This window comes from Phocoena sinus, chromosome 5 (assembly GCF_008692025.1).
Source record: "Phocoena sinus isolate mPhoSin1 chromosome 5, mPhoSin1.pri, whole genome shotgun sequence".
NCBI lineage: Eukaryota > Metazoa > Chordata > Mammalia > Artiodactyla > Phocoenidae > Phocoena > Phocoena sinus.
Window position 1 is genome coordinate 1,704,575 of NC_045767.1, and position 19,086 is coordinate 1,723,660.

The 19,086-nt window shown below is 46.5% G+C and overlaps 1 protein-coding gene across 3 annotated transcripts in view; it reads left to right on the forward strand.

Annotated features, from left to right (window-relative positions):
- Positions 1-19,086, forward strand: part of FAM193A (family with sequence similarity 193 member A) — a 174,844-nt gene that overhangs the window by 73,103 nt on the left and 82,655 nt on the right. For 2 of the 3 annotated variants that reach the window (XM_032633252.1, XM_032633251.1), the window contains exon 2: positions 1,159-1,404. In XM_032633252.1, the coding sequence (XP_032489143.1) occupies positions 1,177-1,404 (228 nt within the window). In that variant the 5' untranslated portion in view covers positions 1,159-1,176. Of the gene's footprint in view, positions 1-1,158; positions 1,405-3,653; positions 3,665-19,086 lie in introns of those variants that run through there. The other variant, XM_032633253.1, reaches the window with a different exon arrangement.

The following is a 19,086-nucleotide window of genomic DNA, read 5'->3' on the forward strand; positions in this document are numbered from 1 at the left end:
TTGGGACAGAGAAAGACAGCTACTTCCATGGGAGATAGTACACAGTTCTCTCCCCTTGCACCCCAGACATTCAGATGGCTGCTGAGCTGGGTTTGGTTAAATCCAGGGAACCCTGTGGATGTGACAGGTGTAAGCAGTTTTGATCACTGGTTTATGAAAGCAGGTAAGAATATACGTGCAAGTCTTTGGCGTCTTAGTGGTGCTGTCACTCATTCTTCTTTTTTTTTTTTTTTAATTTTATTTATTTTTGGCTGTGTTGGGTCTTCATTGCTATGCGTGGGCTCTCTCTAGTTGCAGTAAGCGGGGGCCACTCCTCATTGCAGTGCGCGGGCTTCTCATTGCAGTGGCTTCTCTTGTTGCGGAGCACGGGCTCCAGGCGCGCAGGCCTCAGTAGTTGCAGCACACGGGTTCAGTAGTTGCGGCACGTGGGCTCTAGGGCATGCAGGCTTCAGTAGTTGTGGCTCGCGGGCTGTAGAGCTCAGGCTCAGTAGTTGTGGCACGCACGGGCTCAGTTGCTCCGTGGCATGTGGGATCTTCCTGGAGCAGGGTTCGAACCTGTGTCCCCTGCACTGGCAGGCAGATTTCTAAGCACTGCGCCACCAGGAAAGTCCCGTTATTCATTCTTTGAATCACTCATTTGTTCATTTATCCATTCAGCCCCCTTGTTTAAGCACCTGATACCTGCTCATTCAAGGCTTTGATAATGGAGCCTGGGGCCCATTTGAGAGCACTCTGTCAGCTGTGGCACCAGTCGCGTACATGCTTATACGTAGTCCAGGTAACAAGCACAGCCAATGGCCTGTGCGAGCCTGGGTGCGGGAAGACAGGGAGAGAGCCATGGGCTGAGGGGAGAGCTGGGCTGCTGGCTGGGCAGGGCTGGGGGAGCATATGGGCAACGTTCCAGCCAGAATAGGCTTGGCATGGGTCCTGGTGCACTTTCCCACCTGATGGGTTCACGGTAGGGGCACTCCAGATGGGAGAGAGGCCTGGGGGTCCTGACCGTTCCATCCCACGTGTACTCTGGCTTCCCTGCTCACCTGTTGCCCAGGTGTCCCTCTCTCGAACCTATCTTCAGGATTTTCAGGATGATTTCTCTACGGTGCAGACGACCCTTCTCGGGCTCATGTTTTGAAAATACAAATTTTTTTTCTGTTCCAGACTCCTTTTAATTTTGGCATGAATCATAGAACACCACCCTACCCCGCTGGGGATTACTGTCTTCTGTGCAGAAGCGAGCGGAAAGACTCTTCGTTCTTAGAGAGTGGAGTAAAGACTGCAAGCAAGCTGGCCCTGTCCATGGCGCCCAAGGGCAACAGTGTGCTGCACCTGCCTCTGTGGGTGTGCCCGGACTGCCGGCGCACCGTGGAGAACGAGGAGCGGCGCGGCAGCCTCGACCCGCCGGCGGTGAGTGCCCGGCCCGGCGGGGCGGAACGGCGCGCGAGATGGCTCATTTGGGTCTGCTTTCTGGAGGCACTCCCTCCCGCGCCATCTCCTTGTCCCTGGCTCCAGCGGCTGGGGTCCCCGCCCCTCTTCCTGATGACACCTGCAGTCAGTAGGAAGGGCCCTGCCCTCCTTGGTCAGACAGCCCCGTCAGCAAGCCTGGGGGGCCCGCAGGGTGGGTTTTGGCTTTCTAAGTCTGCTCTCGCAGTGTAGCTTGGTGAAAATCTAGAGGCGTTCGTGTGCTTATTGGTGCTAGACAATTCTGTGCGCTGGTAACTCGCCTGAAATTCTTTCCCAGATGCAATTCTCAAGTCGGACTCCACCCCCCCACCCCCCCCACCCCCCCCCCCCCCCCCCGCCCTTTTCCATTGATTTCCTGCCTCGGCTAAATGAGGCCTTCTTGAGAACATCAGGGTCTTTAGCCCAGACGGTGTCTTCATGGGCCCTGGTTCTGAAAGGGCTTGCAAACCTGCTCTTTGGGTTCTGGAAGGAGTTGGCTTTTGCAGCCATTTGAGGCCCCGCGTTCTAGGGCTCTTCTGTTCCTTTGATTTCTGCTTGATGATTGTTTTCTGAGCTGTTGTCTTTCTGCTAATGCCACTCTGCACGTGGCCGATGACAGCAGCACCCAGCACCACATTCTGTTTCCTGACCTGGGACTGCTTTCCACATTGGTCGCCGACAGTTTGCTGCCCCTTCGCCTGAGCCCCCTTGCTGCCCGCCGCTGAGCCAGTGGCTTCTGTTTTAGGGTTTCCTTGAAGGCAGCACCCCAGCTCATGTGCCAGTTTCTATAGTAGTGCTTTAGTAGCTAAAACTCAAAATCTGTTGTTTATCAAAATAGAAATTTACTTCTCACTCCGCCTCTTCCCACACACCCCTTTTCCTGCTCTGTTCTCCTCCTTAGCACTTCTTTCTAATACACTGTGTGTTTTACTTACTCATTTTGTTTGTCTTTTTCCTTCATTGGACTACACACTCCAAGAGGGCAGCTCTTTTTGTGTATTTTCTTACCAAGAACAGGGCTAGCCTGGCATATTTTAGGTATCCAAAGTATTTGAATTGATGAATAAATAAATGAATGAACAAAGCAATGGATAAATCTGGAATTAGGGATTAAAAAGATGGCATAGTCGGTCTGAAGTTTTTTCACCCTCAGATCTTTGTGCTTTTATCATTTTATTTTACTTTTGTTTGCTTCTTCTGTCCACTTAAAGTATTTGGTCTTTTTTCCATTTTCTAATGGAAGGCTGTTTAGCTTACTGATACCCATTTGTTCCCTGCTCACTTCCAGTCAGCATTCTTGAGTCTCCCCCGGCTAGCGCATTCTCTTTGCTTCCTGAAGCTTGCCGTCTCTTCCTGTTTCCAGTCCTGCTCTTGTGTTTTGGCCTGACTGTGCCTTTGGGAGAAGGGTTGCTGTTGCTTATCCTGGTTTTGGAGGCAAAAGCGAAAATGCCTGTCATTTCCCATAACTAGTCTTGCCACGAGGGGAGTCTCATTTCCTGACTCCCAGTTTGTCCTGGATAATGGATCAACACACGAGGCTTTCTCTCCTCATCAAAAAAGTGACCCCAGGGACCACAGAGGTATAATGTTGACCTATGTTTGTAGATGTAAACCTTCTGTTGCTTTTGTACAGTTAGCTTCTTTGCTCAAGCTGGTTAAAATTGCTGAACTTTTTAAACTAATGAGATGTAATTTATACCTAGTAAAACTCACTCATTTTAAAGTGTATATAGTTCACTGAGTTTTGACAGATTTATACAGTTGTTTAAACACCACTACCACGGCTAAGATACAGAACCCCCAGGAGTTCCCTTGTTCACCTCGGTAGGCAGCCCTTCCCCTCCTCCCAACCCCTCGTAATAACCGCGGATGTGATTTTTGTCCCCGTGGATTTGCTCTTTCTGGAGTGTCCCGTAGACTTCTTGGTGTTGTGCTTTGAGAGCTGTGCATCAGTTGTTTGTTCCTTTTTATTGCTGAATAACTTGTAGAGATATACCACAGTTTGTTTACCTGTTCACCGTTGATGGACGTTTCTGTTGTTTCCAGATTTGGACTGTTTTTTGCGTCAAGCTGTTGTGAACGTCCTTGCACATGTCTTTCCGTGGACATGCTTCGTCCGTGTCGCGTTTGGTTGAGAACTGCGCGTCTGTGCTTGTGAAGAGGGTCTGCCCATGGAGGCTCATTAAAGTCTTCTTGTCTTTTGTGTCTTTCAGGGCCTCGTAAAGTGAGTTGAGATGTGTTCCTGCTCCTCTTTTCTGGAAGAGTTTGTGTAGTGTTGGTGTTGCTTCTCCCTTCAGTGTTGTTGCTCCTCGCTCTCGCTGGGGGCAGTGCCAGGCAGCACGTGCAGACGCAGGGGGCCCGCTCAGCCAGTCTGACGGGCCCTGGGGCTGCTGTGGCTCGTCCCCCTGGTGGCGGCTGCCCCCTGTGCTTGTGCGGGCCGCGGGGTATCTCTCCACACTCTGCCTGCGCCGGCTGCCGGCGGCGAGAGCCTCCTGCCTGGTGCTTCCTCGGTTCCCCTGTCCGGCCTGAGCCTTGGGCAGTCCTGTGCCCGGGCTTCGGGGTGCAGCTTTCCTGGTGATCCTGCCCCTGCCGCGTGGCAGCCAGACTCCGCCTGCATCTGTAGAGGCCTCGGGGTGTGGCCTGTGCTCGTGTCCTTGTGGGTCCTGGGCCTGTCTCCTGGAGGGCTCGGTCCCCTCTTCTCGGAGGATCAGCCTGGGCCTCGGGTGGAGACCGCCCACCACCCCAGCAGTGAAGGCTTCTGCTGGCTCCCAGAGAAGGGCCCGGCCTGGCAAGTCCCACCGGCCACACCCAACCTTTAAGGACTTGTCACATGCTGCGCTGTGGCCTCCGACCCACTCATGGCTGCCTGCCTTCCTCGCCTTGTCCCCAGGTGGCCTGTCACACTTGTCCCGTTCAGCCGGTCCTTTGTGCTCTCTGGTGGGCCCAGAGTTACGAGTTTGTGTGTTGTCCCGCTGTCTCTGATCTTCAGGGTAAGGGCTCTGAGCACGGACAGTGGACCCGGAGCTGAGCTGCTCTCTTGCAGATACACATTCTGTTACCGGAAGTCGTGGTGGGGCACTGACGTTTCTCCCTGCTCTGTGCCTCCCAGCTCCACGTTGTCCATTTCTCCAGAGACCTCCTCTTCTGTGCCTAGACCTTTGTCCTGCCCTCACACCTATGAGGACTTCGGTTCACACATCACATCCGACTGGATCCTGTCTTTCTAGGTCACTTGCCTGAGTGTCCTCCGTTGCCATAGTTCTTGGACCTCCTCGGTCCCTTTCCCACTGTCAGGTCCCTCTGAGCTCACTGTCGTTTCTCTCTTGGAAAGCCGCTAACTCGTCTGCCTGGGGCCTGGTTCAGTGCTGCCCCTGGCTGGCAGAACGTGACTGGAGAAAAGCACCGCTGGGGTCCTGCTTCCCGACTGCGAGGTGCCAGGTCGTGTCGCCCTGGCTTTGTCACTGCGCCCCCAGATGCAGAGATGGAGCACACCCTTCCTTCTTCTCTCTTCCCAAACACCCCCCACCCACTTGGCCCTGCTGGGCTGGTCTCCCACCCCTGTGGCCGAGGGGAGTCTCCTCCCAGGTGCCCACCCCTGTCCATCCTCTGCAGGGCCTTGTTGCTTTTGCTGTTCATTCCCCTCTTTGCTCCTGTCCGGCTCGCGCCCAGCAAAGTGCAGATGCTCTAGCGTCGTCTGCCTGTGGCCTCGCCCCTCCTGCTGTCAGCCTCCTCCTGTTCCCTTCACAGACAGGCATGTCTCTGGGTAACTTTTAAGCTTTTGGTTCAGTTTCTTTAAGTGATAAGAGATTTTCCATTTCTATTCGAGTTACTCGTGGTAAATTGTATTCTTAGAAATTGTCAGTTTGGGGTATGAAGTTGTGTGTGGGTGGTCTGTTTTCAGTTCCTGCCGTACCTGTAGATACAGCTCTTTTCATTCCTCATATTTGTGCTTTTTCTTTCTCTTTTTTAACCACTCTTTCTAGAAGTGTGTTGATTTCGTCTTTTCAAAGAACTTTTTTTAAATTTTTAAAATCTCTTTCACTTTGTCTATTTCATGAATTACTGCTGTGTGTGCGCGTGTGTGTGCGCACGTGTGTGCGCGTGTGTGCGCGTGCGCACGGCAGTATTTGATTGGTTAACGCTGTGGTGCCTCTGATAGAAGTTCCGGGGCACAGAGAGAGTGGTGCAGAGTCCATCCCTCTACCTTGTCTCCTCACCATCCTCTCTGTCTTCCCAGAGGCTCGCTTGTGGGCAGATTCTTGTTTATCCCTCCACAGATGTTCTGTTCTGTTCAGTGTGCTGAAAGGTAGTGATGGCAAGCACCACAGGGTCCGAATTACAGACAGACGCTGTCAGTAAGTTGAGACATGTGGTTCTCCCAGTTTCTTGTTCTTGGGAGCGGGGTACAGATGCAGTGACAAGGTGGGGTGCGTGTCAGTGTGGGGGGCTCTCCATTTTCTAGGCCTCTTCTCAGGGCTGCTGACAAGTGTCTGGGGAGCCTGAGCTTGGTACCAGCTGCCTTGGGAGCTGCATTCCTGTGCTTATCTCACCCCAGAGACCTGGCGGGAACCTGGCCTTGCTCAGCCCGCCTGCTGGGGGGAGAATGGGAGACAGCCCAGTGCCACTCACTGATTGCCAGGCGACCTTCACCACGCGGCCCTGCTGAGGCCACCACAGGTCTCGTCTCTTCTTTCTCTCCGGCCACTCTTCTGTCTCTCTACCTGCAGTTCTTCTCATCAGTTTTTCTTACTCTGCCCTGATGTGTGCTGGAAACCTCTAATTACTGCTCTAGATTTTGAATTGCTAGTTGTATTGGCTCAATTTTAAGTGTTATCCAATTTTGATTATTTCTGTTTTTAACCATAAATTGTTTTGAAGTATCTGTAAATATCCAAACATATATCTCTCGGATCACCTTTAATCACACTGACTTTTAATTTAATGCTGTTACAGTTGGAGATCATGGCATGTATTACAGTGACCCCTTATCAGTCGGTTACACTAATATGTGGTTAGGTTTTTATAAAAGTTCCATGTGTGCTTGAACATGTTTTCTCAGGTTTAGATAGAGGACTCTGTGTACTTACCAGTAGGTCAGCCCCTTGTTAATTGTGTTCTTGGATCCTTTTGTGTTCTTAACTAATTTGGTTGTGCTTAATCTGTTGATTTCTGAGTGAGGTCAGTTAACACCTCCCACTGTGCGTGTGTATTTGTCCTTTTTTCTTGTAAATGTTTCCATTTTTGCTCTCTAGGTTTTAAGACTGTGCTGGATGAGTACAGGTTGATTGATTAAATCTCAGTAGTTGTTCATTTGGTTGTGGTGGCCCCTCCTCAGGGCTTTTTGTTTACTGTTTGTGCAGGTCGCTGAGCTCTCTCCCTCCCTTCCTTCCTCTCCTTTTCGTAGCCTCTTGTTCTCATTTGCTCTGTGTTGCATCTTGTAAGTGTCCTTGTGCAGTCAGCATAGAAGTATACTCAATTTGGTCTCCTTTGAGAAGCCACTTATTTATTTTTTTATTGAGGTAAAGTTGATACACAGTAAGTTTCAGGTGTACGACATAGTGACTCACAATTCCTAAAGTTTATACTCCATTTATAGTTAGTATAAAATATTGGCTATATTCCCTGTGCTATACAGTATATCGTTATATCCCTGTTGCTTATCTATTTTATACATAGTAGTTTGTATCTTTTAAATCCCTGCCCCTACCTTGCCCCTCCCCCTTCCCTCTCCGCACTGACAGCTACTAGTTTGTTCTGTATATGCGCGTCTGTTTCTCTGTTCTGTTATATTCGGTAGTTTTATTTTTCAGTTCCACGTGTAAGTGATAGCATGCAGCATTTGTCATTCTCTGACTTATTTCCCTCAGCGTAATGCCCTCCAAGTCCATCCATGTTGTTGCAAATGCAAAATTTCTTTTTTTTTTTAACGGCTGGGTAGTATTCCATCGTACACGTGTATATCTATATACCGCACGCTGTTTATCCAGTATCTCTCGATGGACACGTAGGCTGCTTCCTTGTCTTGGCTATTGTAAATAGTGCTGCAGTGAACATTGGGGTACATGTGTCTTTTCAAATTAGTGTTTTCATTTTCTTCAGCTATCTACCCAGGAGTGGGATTGCTGGATTGTATGGTAGTTCTATTTTTTGTTTTTTGAGGAACCTCCACATTGTTTCCCACGGAGACTGCACCAGTTTGCATTCCCACCAGCAGTGCACAAGGCTTCCCTTTTCTCCACAGCCTCACCAGTGGTGGTTATTTGTGGCCTTTTTGAGAATAGCCATTCTGACAGGTGTGACGTGATACCTCATTGTAGTTTTGATTTGCATTTGAGAAGCTACTTCTTCTTCTGATTCTTTTTTTTTTTTTTAATTTAAATTATTTATTTATTTATTTGGCTGCGCTGGATTTTCGTTGCCATGTGTGGTATGTTTAGTGCGCGGCACGAAGCTACTTCTCTTTTTGTTTTTGCGGTACGCCGGCCTCTCCCGTCACGGAGCACAGGCTCCGGACACGCAGGCTCAGCGGCCGTGGCTCACGGGCCCAGCCGCTCCGCGGCATGTGGGATCTTCCCGAACCGGGGCACGAACCTGTGTCCCCTGCATCGGCAGGCGGACTCTCAACCACTGCGCCACCAGGGAAGCCCCGAGAAGCTACTTCTTAATGGTGAAATTAATCTTTGTCACTTCCTGTGATTGCTGATCTGTTTGGGTTTATTTCCGCTACGGTGCAGGTCACAAGTCAAGCACTGCCCTTCACCTAGATCCCCTCTGTGTCTCTCCTGCCCCCCCCCACCCCACCTCTCCGCAGAGTTCGCAGTCTTTCCAGCTCCTCTTTCTTAGTTACAGCACCCACACCTCCGTCCCTAAGCAGTGTTGTCCTGTTCTTCTGGTGTTCTGAACTTTATACAGGTATCATGCAGTATGCATTATTTTGTGTCTGATTTATTTTGTTCAGCATTATGTTTGAGATTCATAAATGTTGTAGTATTTTCATTACTATATACTATTCACCTTTGTGAACTTATACTACATTTTGGTTGTTTTCCAAATTTTGCTATCACGAATGATGCTCTTGGAGCACACGTTCACACATTCTGTTGTGTATACATGTAGGAAAGGAATTGCGGAGTCATGGGGTTAAGATTAATAGCATACTTTTTAATGAAAACTATTTTCCAAAACAAAAATAGTAAGTAGAATAGCACTGTTTTGCAAATCTTCTTAATGTTTGGGTAATAGAAGACAGCTGAATTCTCATACCTGCTTCTGTGTTCATTCTGGGTGATAGGTTGTTTTGACTGAAGTTATATGAAGAAAATATTTTAATGGCTTTTTCAGATAACTGTGGATATTCTTTGATACCACACCAAACCATGACAGGTAATAGTTTCCTAATGGTTAGCTGTAATGTAGAATCTGAAATGATAGCAGAGAATTTTTCCTACACTGTTAAACTGAAATCCATTGTCTATCTTGCACTCTCCATGAACCTCTTACCCACACATGATTCTGCACCACACATTGGTCGTTTGTAAAATAGCCATTTACTGAGTAAGGGAGGTCTTTGAGATAGTGACACCTTTCATTATTCAGGTTGTTGTTTTATTAAAGTCACGGTTGTCACTGCCACCACCGATCTCATCAGAAAGGTCTCTAAATGTGGATAAGTGTTCAAGTCCACAGTGATGGATACAAGTTTTCCAAACTTCCAATTTTTGCTTGAAAGCTCAGATTTTATGATTGGCCACAAGTAGCATCAGCTGTTTTCCTTGAAGGGACAGGCTTATTTCATTCATTTTTGAGAAGATGTCTGACAGTATCCAAGTCTGAATAAACGTAGATTGGTCTGTCAGGCATTCTTTCAAGTAAGATTGATGTTTCATGGACGGAGTGGCTCATTCAGCTCGCGGTGCACAGTGCTTTGCTCTGGAATATTGCAGAAATGCTTTATGCAGACTTCCCGTTTCATCACATTCAATATTCAAAAGCCATGTGCTTAAAGGTTGAGATTTAATACAATTAATGATTTTGCAGCATCTAGGACACTCTTAAGTGGCACTGGCCTTTTTTTAACTAAGCACGTGGTGGTGAAGAACACAGTGGCTACTAAGTCTACTTTGCTGTGTGTATTGTGGTAATTACTGTAACTCTGTAACAAATGTATTCAGAGAGAAAGCCCTCTTACCTTGTACTCGTCAAAAATGTCTTGGTTATTCTTGGTTCCTTACATTTCTGTATAAATGATAATTATCTTATCAATTCCCCCCCCCCCCAAAAAAAACCCTGTTGAGATTTGACCAGGATTGCACTGACTGTAAGTCAGTAGGAGAAGAATTAACTTCTTTTGAATACTGAGTTTTCTAATCCCGTAAGTATGGGGTCTTTCTCCATTTATAAGCGTTTCATATTTTTCTGTATTATGCCATTGCACCTTTTATTTATTTGTTTATTTGGCTACACCAGGTCTTAGTTGCCACCTGCAGGATCTTCTTTGCGGCATGTGGGATCTAGTTCCCTGACCAGGGATCAAACCCAGGCCCCCTGCATTGGGAGCACAGAGTCCTAGCTACTGGACCACCAGGGAGGTCCCCCATTGCACCTTTTTAAAAAAATCATTTACCCATAGATACTTTTATTTATACTATTTATTTATTTTTAATTTATTTATTATATTTATTTTTGGTTGCGTTGGGTCTTCATTGCTGTGTGTGGGCTTTCTCTAGCTGCGGTGAGTGGGGGCAACTCTTCGTTGCGGTGTGCAGGCTTCTCATTGCAGTGGCTTCTCTTGTTGCAGAGCACGGGCTCTAGGAGTGCGGGCTTCAGTAGTTGTGGCACACAGGCTCAGTAGTTGTGGCCCGCGGGCTCTAGAGCGCAGGCTCAGTAGCTGTGGCTCACGGGCTTTGTTGCTACGCGACATGTGGGATCTTCCTGGACCAGGGCTCGAACCCATGTCTCCTGCATTAGCAGGCGGATTCTTAACCACTGCGCCACCAGGGAAGTCCCTTATTTATACTATTTAAATGATATCTTTTAATTTTTCTTCCTCTAACTTTATTGGTATAATTGACTTCTCTTTTTAAGTTGTTAATGGGACATTGCTAGACACCCCCCATCTGAATATACGTTAAACAGGCCTTTTGACTTTACTTCTGTCAGTGGAATTCCAAAATGTTTTCAAGATCTGCAGTTTTAGGTTACAGGCTGTTTGTCTCAGATGTCCTTTGCTGTCATTCATGCAGCAGTCGTTAAAACAGGCGGCTTTGGGAACTACTGGATAGCACAGGGAACTACATTCAGTATCTTGTAATAAGCTATAATGGAAAAGAATCTGAAAAGGAATATGTGTGTGTGTGTGTGTGTGTGTAACTGAATCACTTTGCTGGACACCTGAAACTAACACAACATTGTAAATCAAAACTATATACTTCAGTTTAAAAAACAAGCAAGCAGATGGCTTTTACTCCTCTTCTCCACCTTGGTCCCTGGCACGATACCCAAGTCAGCGGGTGGAGGGAGCAGTGGAATCCTGAGGAGGCGTTCTAGAGCACACCTGACAGTGGAGGTAGAGATGACTGAGCAGACGGCGGCGGCGAAGAACGAAAGGCAAGGGAGTGTGACAAGCACGGTCGTCGTCGTCGGGCCTGGGGTTAGTTCTTTTAACCCTACCTGAAGGTAATAAGCTGGCCTGTTCCTGCTGCATGGGTGCTGGCAGAAGACTTGACAGTCCTGAGTCAGAGGTGAAGGACTTTGTTACTCGGCACAGCAGAAACCTCCCGTTCTCCTCACCCCCTCCCCTCCTCAAGGCCCACATCGGTGCGGGGGGTACCGGGGGTGGTGGTGCGGGCGGGGATCTGGCCCTGTTATTGTAAGCAGTAAGCAAGCCTGCCTTTTGTCTCAGGGTCCTCAGCTGCATAAACAGCCCTGAGAAGTGGCCCGTGGGGAGTGGGCAGGGGAGACAGAGCCTTGTAGCTTTGGTACATCAGCAGGACGAGGAGAGCCTGGGAGGTCCCTGGAGGACACTGTGCCAGCAGTCTTGACAGACACTGAGAAAAGCTAGCTGCGAGAGGACACAGAGTGTTGGTGTGGCCGCAGAGAAGTGGTATCTGACCTTAGATAGGTCTGTGTTCCGTTGGAGCACAAGCCCGGCTGAACTGTGTGGAGAATAACTCAGTGGAGAGGAAGCTGAGCAAGTCCAGTTAAGGGGCTGATCTTTCAGATGCTTGACTGTGAGGGGAGGCGAGGACAGACCCAGCTGCAGGAGGGACTTGGAAATGTTGAAATAATGAAGAAAAGAGCTGGTAGTGGGGAGAGGTTTTTCCTCCCATTTAAATTTTATTTTTTTTACTATGTGATATTTGATACATATATGAATTATGTCTACAGTATACATGTTATGAGGGATGATAAAATGAACACCAGTCAGCATTAAAAATCAAGCCATCCCTAACACCTGTGTGCCTGTGTGCCCTTCCCTTCTCCATCTTTGTTTCTCCCCTTCCAAGGTAAATGCTGTCCTTTTGTATTGATCATTCCCTTACTTTATTAAACCCTTTAAAAAAAAGTTACACTGCCTATATGTGTATCTCTAAATAATAAATTACTTGTTTTGTTTGTTTTTGACCTTTATGGAAGTGTGTGTTTATGCTGTCTTCTCTGGTTACGATCCCTCATGCTGTCTGGGTAGCTGCGGTTTGTGCATTTTCCCTAATATAATTCATTCATCTTTCACATAATACAATTCACATATAATCCAATATGTTGCTATACTGTAATTTATTCATCAATAAATTTTTTTGAATAGTGGAGAAAAGACAATCTTTTCAATAAATTGTTCTGAGATAATTGGATATTCACGTGTGAAAGAATGAACCTTGACCCATATCTTAGACCACTCAAAAACATTAACTCAAAATGGATTACAGACTTAATATAGGAATAAAGCTCCTTGACATGGGTCTTAGTAGTGACTTTTTGGATTTGACACCTAAAGCACAAGCAACAAAATAAAAAACAAACAACTGGGACTACATCAAATTAAAAAGCTTCTGACAGCAAAAGAAACCATCAACAAAGTGAAAAAGAAAATCTACAGGGCTTCCCTGGTGGCGCAGTGGTTGAGAGTCCGCCTGCCGATAAGCGGGACGCGGGTTCGTGCCCCGGTCCGGGAAGATCCCACATGCCGCGGAGTGGCTGGGCCCGTGAGCTATGGCCGCTGAGCCTGCGCGTCTGGAGCCTGTGCTCCGCAACGGGAGAGGCCACAGCAGTGAGAGGCCCGCGTATCGCAAAAACAAAAAAAAAAAAAAAAAAGAAGAAAATCTACAGAATGGGAAAAAATATTTGCAAACCATATATCTGATAAGAGGATAATATCCAAAATGTTTCACAAGCTCTATACAACTCAGCAGCAAAAAAACAAATAAGCCAGGGAAAAAATGGGCAAAGGACCCATAGATATTTCTCTAAATAATATACGTAAAAGGCCAACAGGTACATGAAAAGATGCTCAACATCACTTGTCATTAGGAAAATGCAAATCAGAACCACAGTGAAATATCATCTCAGGCCTGTTAGAAGGGGCGTATCATCAGCAAGACAGGAGATGACAAATGCTGGCATGAATGTGGAGAAAAGCAACCCTCGTGCACTGTTGGTGGGACCGTAAAATGGTGGAGCCACGGTGGAGAACAGTATGGAGGATCCTCAAAGAGTTAACAATAGAATTATCATATGCATCGGCAGTTCCACTTCTGGGAACATATACAAAGGAAGTGAAATACTAACTTGAAAAGGTGCCTGCAGCATCACGTACAATAGCCAAGTCATGGAAGCAATCTGAGTGCTCATTGTTGGATGAATGGATAAAGAAGATGTGGGGGGTGTGTGTGTTTGTATACACACACATATATAAAAACAATGGGATGTTATTTGGCCATAAAAAATGAGGAAGCCTTCCCATTAGGACAACATGGATAGACATGGACTTTGAAGGCATTATGCTCAGTGAAGTAAGTCAGACAGAGAAAGACAAATACTGTATGATCTCACTTACATGTGAAATCTAAAAACACAAAAAACAAACCCAAAGCCAGACTTGGAGAAAAAGAAATTGGACTTGTGGTTACCAAAGGCAGAGGGTGACAGAATGGGGAATTGAAGAAGGTGGTCACCAGGTGCAAACTTCCAGTTACAAGATAAGCATGTCCCCGGGATGTGATGTACAACATGGTGACTGTAGCCGACGGTGCTGTATGACTCATAGGCAGGTTGCTGAGAGAGTGAATGATAACAGCTCTCATCACAAGGAGAAGGTCGTCCTCCGTCTGTATGAGAAGATGGGTGTTAGCTGAACCCATTGTGGTAATCATTTCACAGTATAGGTAAATCAAACCATCATGCTGTATGCCTTAAAGTTTACAGTGATGTACATCAATTATTCCATAAAACTGGGGGAAAAATTAAAGCCCAGTATCAAAAACAAAATGCCCATTAAAAAATACTACTTAAACAAATTTTGTTGGAAGATACAGAGTTGTTTTCTGGGTTTTGCAGTTATTTAAAAAAAAAAATGCCATCGGGCATCTATATATCCATCTCTTGGTACTCGTTTGTAAGAGTTTTGTTAGGGTGTGTTTTGGTCGGGATTCTCCAGAGAAACAGAACCAACAGGAGATGGGTGGGTGGATGGATGGATGGATAGTTAGATAGATAGGGAAAAGAAAAGAAGATGTTTATCGTAGCGACTGGCTCAAGTGGTTATGGAGGCCAGAAGTCTCACTGTGCACATTCTGCAAAGCCGGAGGGCCGGAAGCGCTGGTGTCCGAGGGCAGAAGGTGGACATCTCTCTGCCACTCCGTTCAGACCCTCGGAGGAGTGGACGCTATCCATCTTCACTGGGGAGGGCCGGCTTCGGTATTCAGCCTGCCCATTCCAGTGCTGGTCTCTCCGGAGACACCTCACAAACACCCCCAGAAGTGCTGTTTTACCAGCTCTCCGGGCATCCCGGAGCCCAGGCATCACAGAATGTTCATCTGTGGAGTGGAGTTGCTGGATTACAGGTAATTCAGACACATTCGTAAGGCAGCCCCAGCTTCTGGAGTGAGCGCCAGCGGCCCTTGAGCCCCGGTCGCCTGTGTTCTCACCTGGCTTGGCATCAGGGAGGCAGAGCTTGAGGCTGGGGTGGGGGAGCAGTAAGGTAGACAGGTGGTGCCCTCATGAGGTCCCACTAAGACAGGAGAGCCAGTGTCTGTTTCTGGAAGAGACAGATTTGCAGGCAAGCCTGTAGAGGATGCAAGTAAGGTCGGGTGAGGAGTGTAGAAGTTGAGAAACTTGCTGCCAGGATTTTTTTATAAACTTGTTTTTGAGAGCGAGAGTGGATTGAGGGGACTGGGAAGGAGCAAGGGAGTGGGTACGGTTTCAGTGAGAACAGTGAGCTGGCGGGGCATCCGGGTTGCTGGACAGCCTGAGGTGCTTGTTGAAGGTGGAGACATCACTGAGCAGTGGCCCCGACCTGCCCATCGGCAAGGACCTTCCCCCTCAGCAGCATCCGGTGTTGGAGAGAGAGCCAGGCAGGGCGGCTTGGCTGAACAGGCTCAGCAGAGGCCTGGCCTCAGGGTAACTGAGAGCAGAGTCGCTTACCCTTTACCGCCAGCATGCACCTCAGCCCTTCCGACCTGCTGGCACTCCCTAACCCCACGCCGAATTTCTACTGCAACTCCTTTGCCCTGGTTCCTGTCTCACCCATCTCAGGGTGTCTGCACAGGCCTGGCACAGAGCAGGTACCTGGGAATGATCTTTGAATGAAAGACCGAGGCTTCCTTTGATTTGTATCCACAGGTAATGTTTCAGGACTTAAGAATGTTTACAGTATGCATCCTGTACAGTAGAGTTCACACCTTGTTGGGGCTGTGGACGTGTGTTCCTGATCTGTGAGTTCTCTGACGGCTTGTATTCTGATAATGGGGCAGGGCATGCTCAGATCGTGTGGAGGGCTTTGCCCCTGACTTCTGTGGGCCTGGGTGCACTGCTTTTCAGGGTTACTGAGGCAGCAGCAGAAGTTGTCTTGATATTCACATTCTCTGCTGAAGCCAAGCAAAGACCCATCAAAGGTGTGACCCTCTCTGTGCAGGAGAAATTCAGGCAGGCAAAGAGGTGGGATGGTTGGAACACTGTGCCGAGACCCACGGGGTGCGGCCTGACTCAGGAGAGCCTGCCTGCGCTTAGTTGTCAGAACCAGGCTGTGTTGAATTTAACAGTTTGCTTTCAACGAATCATCCTTTTTTTCTTTCTTTCTTTTTTGGCCCTGCTGTGAGGCTTGTGGGATCTTAATTTCCCCAACCAGGGATTGAACCAGCTCTCAGCAGTGAGAGTGCCGAGTGCTAACCATTGGACCACCGCCAGGGAATTCCCCCATCTGTATCTTTAAAATAATGTTAATTTGAATTTTAATGATTTTCAGGGGGGTTTGTATTTAAGTTGTAGACCAGCTTGGTTTTTCATAGTTGTAAAAAGGCCTTAAAAACGTAAATTATGTTGCATTTTACATTTGTGTTTGTTTAAGTAACAAAAATAGTTTTAAGTCTGGTGTGGGGGAGTGGGAGATGGTACTCTGGAGAATTATTTTTTCTTTTATTTATTTATTATTTTATTTATTTATTTGTTTATTTATTTATGGCTGCGTTGGGTCTTTGTTGCTGTGCATGGGCTTTCTCTAGTTGCGGCGAGCGGGGGCTACTCTTTGTTGCGGTGCGTGGGCTTCCCATTGGGGTGGCTTCTCTTGTTGTGGAGCACGGGCTCTAGGCACGCGGGCTCAGTAGTTGTGGCTCGTGGACTCTAGAGCGCAGGCTCAGTAGTTGTGGTACACGGGCTTAGTTGCTGCATGGCATGTGGGATCTTCCCGGACCAGGGATCGAACCCCTGTCCCCTGCATTGGGAGGTGGATTATTAACCACTGCTCCACCAGGGAAGTCCCTATTTTTTCTTTAAAGGGGCCTGTGTAGCCCTCAGGCATCCTGCCACAAGGATGACTACTTAGCAAATTAATATTCTACTTTCCTGTTTTCAGGGTTGACTGATGTATAAAGGCTTTTGGTTGTGGACATTAGCATTTGTGTCTGTGTTCACCAATATATTGTTAAAATGTAAGTCTTGCGTTTTACACTAAGTAGCCAGACCACAGTTCTAATCAAAGGCATGTAGTTCCAATTGAAACCAACCATTTAAGAGTTTGTTAACAGTCGTCCTTATCTCGAACGTTTGCTCTGTTGAGTCTTGGTTCATAATGCAAACATACAAAATTCCTTTGTAATGAACCTCATGAAAGTGGTTGTGCTAATAGAATGTGTCACTGCTACCACGAATTGTCAGATCAAGAGGGCAGAACTTGAGTCAGCCTCACAGAAAGATAATCTGAATGGTAGTCTTTGCCTTTTTTAGCTTAATATAATGCTTTTAAGTCTTATCATGTTCTCGCATGTATCAGTAGTTAATTATTTCTGAGTAGTGTTCTGCTGTACGGATGAACCACAGTTTATCCATTCACCAATAGAGGGACAGTGGTGTTTCCTCGTTTGGGCTATCATGAATAAAGCTGCTGGTAACATGTGAGTACGTGTCTTTGTTTGGACAGAGTTCATTTCTCTTTGGTAAATACCTAGGAGTGGAATTGCTAGGTTGTGGGTAAGTGTGTGACTAACATTGTAAGGACCTCTCATGCTGTTTTCCAAAACGCTTATACTGTTTCCCAGCCACGTATGAGAGTTCTCCTTTGTGTCTCCATCCTCACCAAGGTTGGATATTGATAGCCTTTAATTATGGCCAGTCTGATAATGGCTCATAGTGTTTTCTCATTATGGTTTTAAATTGCATTTTCTTAATGACTTGTTGAGCATCTTTTCATGTGCTTATTTTCTGTCTCTTTAGTGAAGTGACTGTTCAAACCTTTTGCATATTTTTAATTGGGTGGTCTGTCGTACTATTGAGTTGCCGGAAATCTTGATATATTCTGAATACAGGCCTTTTATCAGGTATGTTTCTCAGGCATTTTCTCCCAGTGTGGTTTGCCTTTTCATTACATTAACACTGTTGTTGTTGTTGTTGTTAATATTTATTTATTCATTTATTTTGGGTGTGCTGGGTCTTACTTGTGGCACGTGGGATCTTTGTTGCGGCATGTGGGATCCTTTAGTTGCGGCATGCGGGCTTCTTAGTTGCTGCATGCATGCGGGCTCTAGTTCCCTGACCAGGGATCGAACCCAGACCCCCTGCATTGTGAGCGTGGAGTCTTACCCACTGGACCACCAGGGAAGTCCCAATAACACTGTGTTTTGAACATCAAAAAATTTTAATTTTGGTCAAGTCCAGTTCATCAATTTTTAAATGATTTGGGCTTTTTGTGTTCTGTATAAGAAATCTTTGCTACCCAAAGTTTATAAAGATTTTTTTGCCCTGTGTTTTTTTCTAGATGTCGTACAGTTTGAGCTTCTGCGTTTGATTCTTGATCCATTTTGAGTGAAGTTTTGTATCTTTTGTGAAGTAAGGGTTGAGGTTCATCCTTGTATATGGGCATGCAGTTGTTCAAGAACTATTGTTGAAAATGCTGTTTTTCCTCATTGAAATACCTTGGCATCTTTGTCAAAAATCAGTTGATGCTGTATGTGTGGGTCTGCTTCTGGACTTCCACTCTCCATGTATACCCATGCTTTTGCCAGTACCATACTGTCCTGATTCCTGAAGCTTTTTATAGTAAGTTATGAAATTAGGTAGTAAAGATCCTCAAGCTTTGTTCTTCTTAAAAAGTGTTTGGCTGTTCTAGGTCCTTTGCATTCCCATATAATGTTTAAAATCATCTTGCCAGTTTCTACAGAAAAACCCACTGAGATTTTGGCTGGCACTGTGTTGAGTCTGTAGACCGATTTGGGGAGAAATGACATCGAAGTAACATTGAGTCTCCCAGTCCAGGAACATGATACGACTTTTCAGTTATTTAGTTTTTAAGTTTATTCTTAGAGTAGTTTTGTAGTCTTCAATATGTAGGCTTTACACACAGTGTATTGAAACGTTTCCAAAGCATTTCATCTTTTTCTTGCTATTTTAAATAGTACTTCTAAAAAAATTTCAGTGTCCAATCATTTATTGCTAGTCTATAGAAGTGTAACTGTTTTTTTGTATATTGACCTTATATCCTGTGAAGATTCACTTATTTTTAAAATCATTTATTTATTTATTTATTTGTTGACTGCATTGGGTCTTAGTTGCGGCACACAAGATCTTTTGTTGCGGCACGTGGGCTTCTCTCCAGTTGTGTCACGCGGGCTCCAGAGCGCGTGGGCTCTGTAGTCATGGCGCACGGGCTTAGTTGCCGAGTTGTAGTTTGTGGCATGCGGGCTGTCTAGTTGTGCTGCGTGGGCTCAGTAGTTGGTGGCGCCTGGGCTTCGTTGCCCCGCGGCATGTGGGATCTTAGTTATCCAACCAGGGATTGAACTTGTGTCCCCTGCATTGGAGGGCAGATTCTTAACCACTGGACCACCAGGGAAGTCCCAAGATTCATTTATTAATTCTAGTGGTCTTGGTAGACTCTGTAGGGTTTTCTACGTAGTTGATCACATCATCTAAAAATAATGTGTTTTTTCATTTCCAATCTGTATG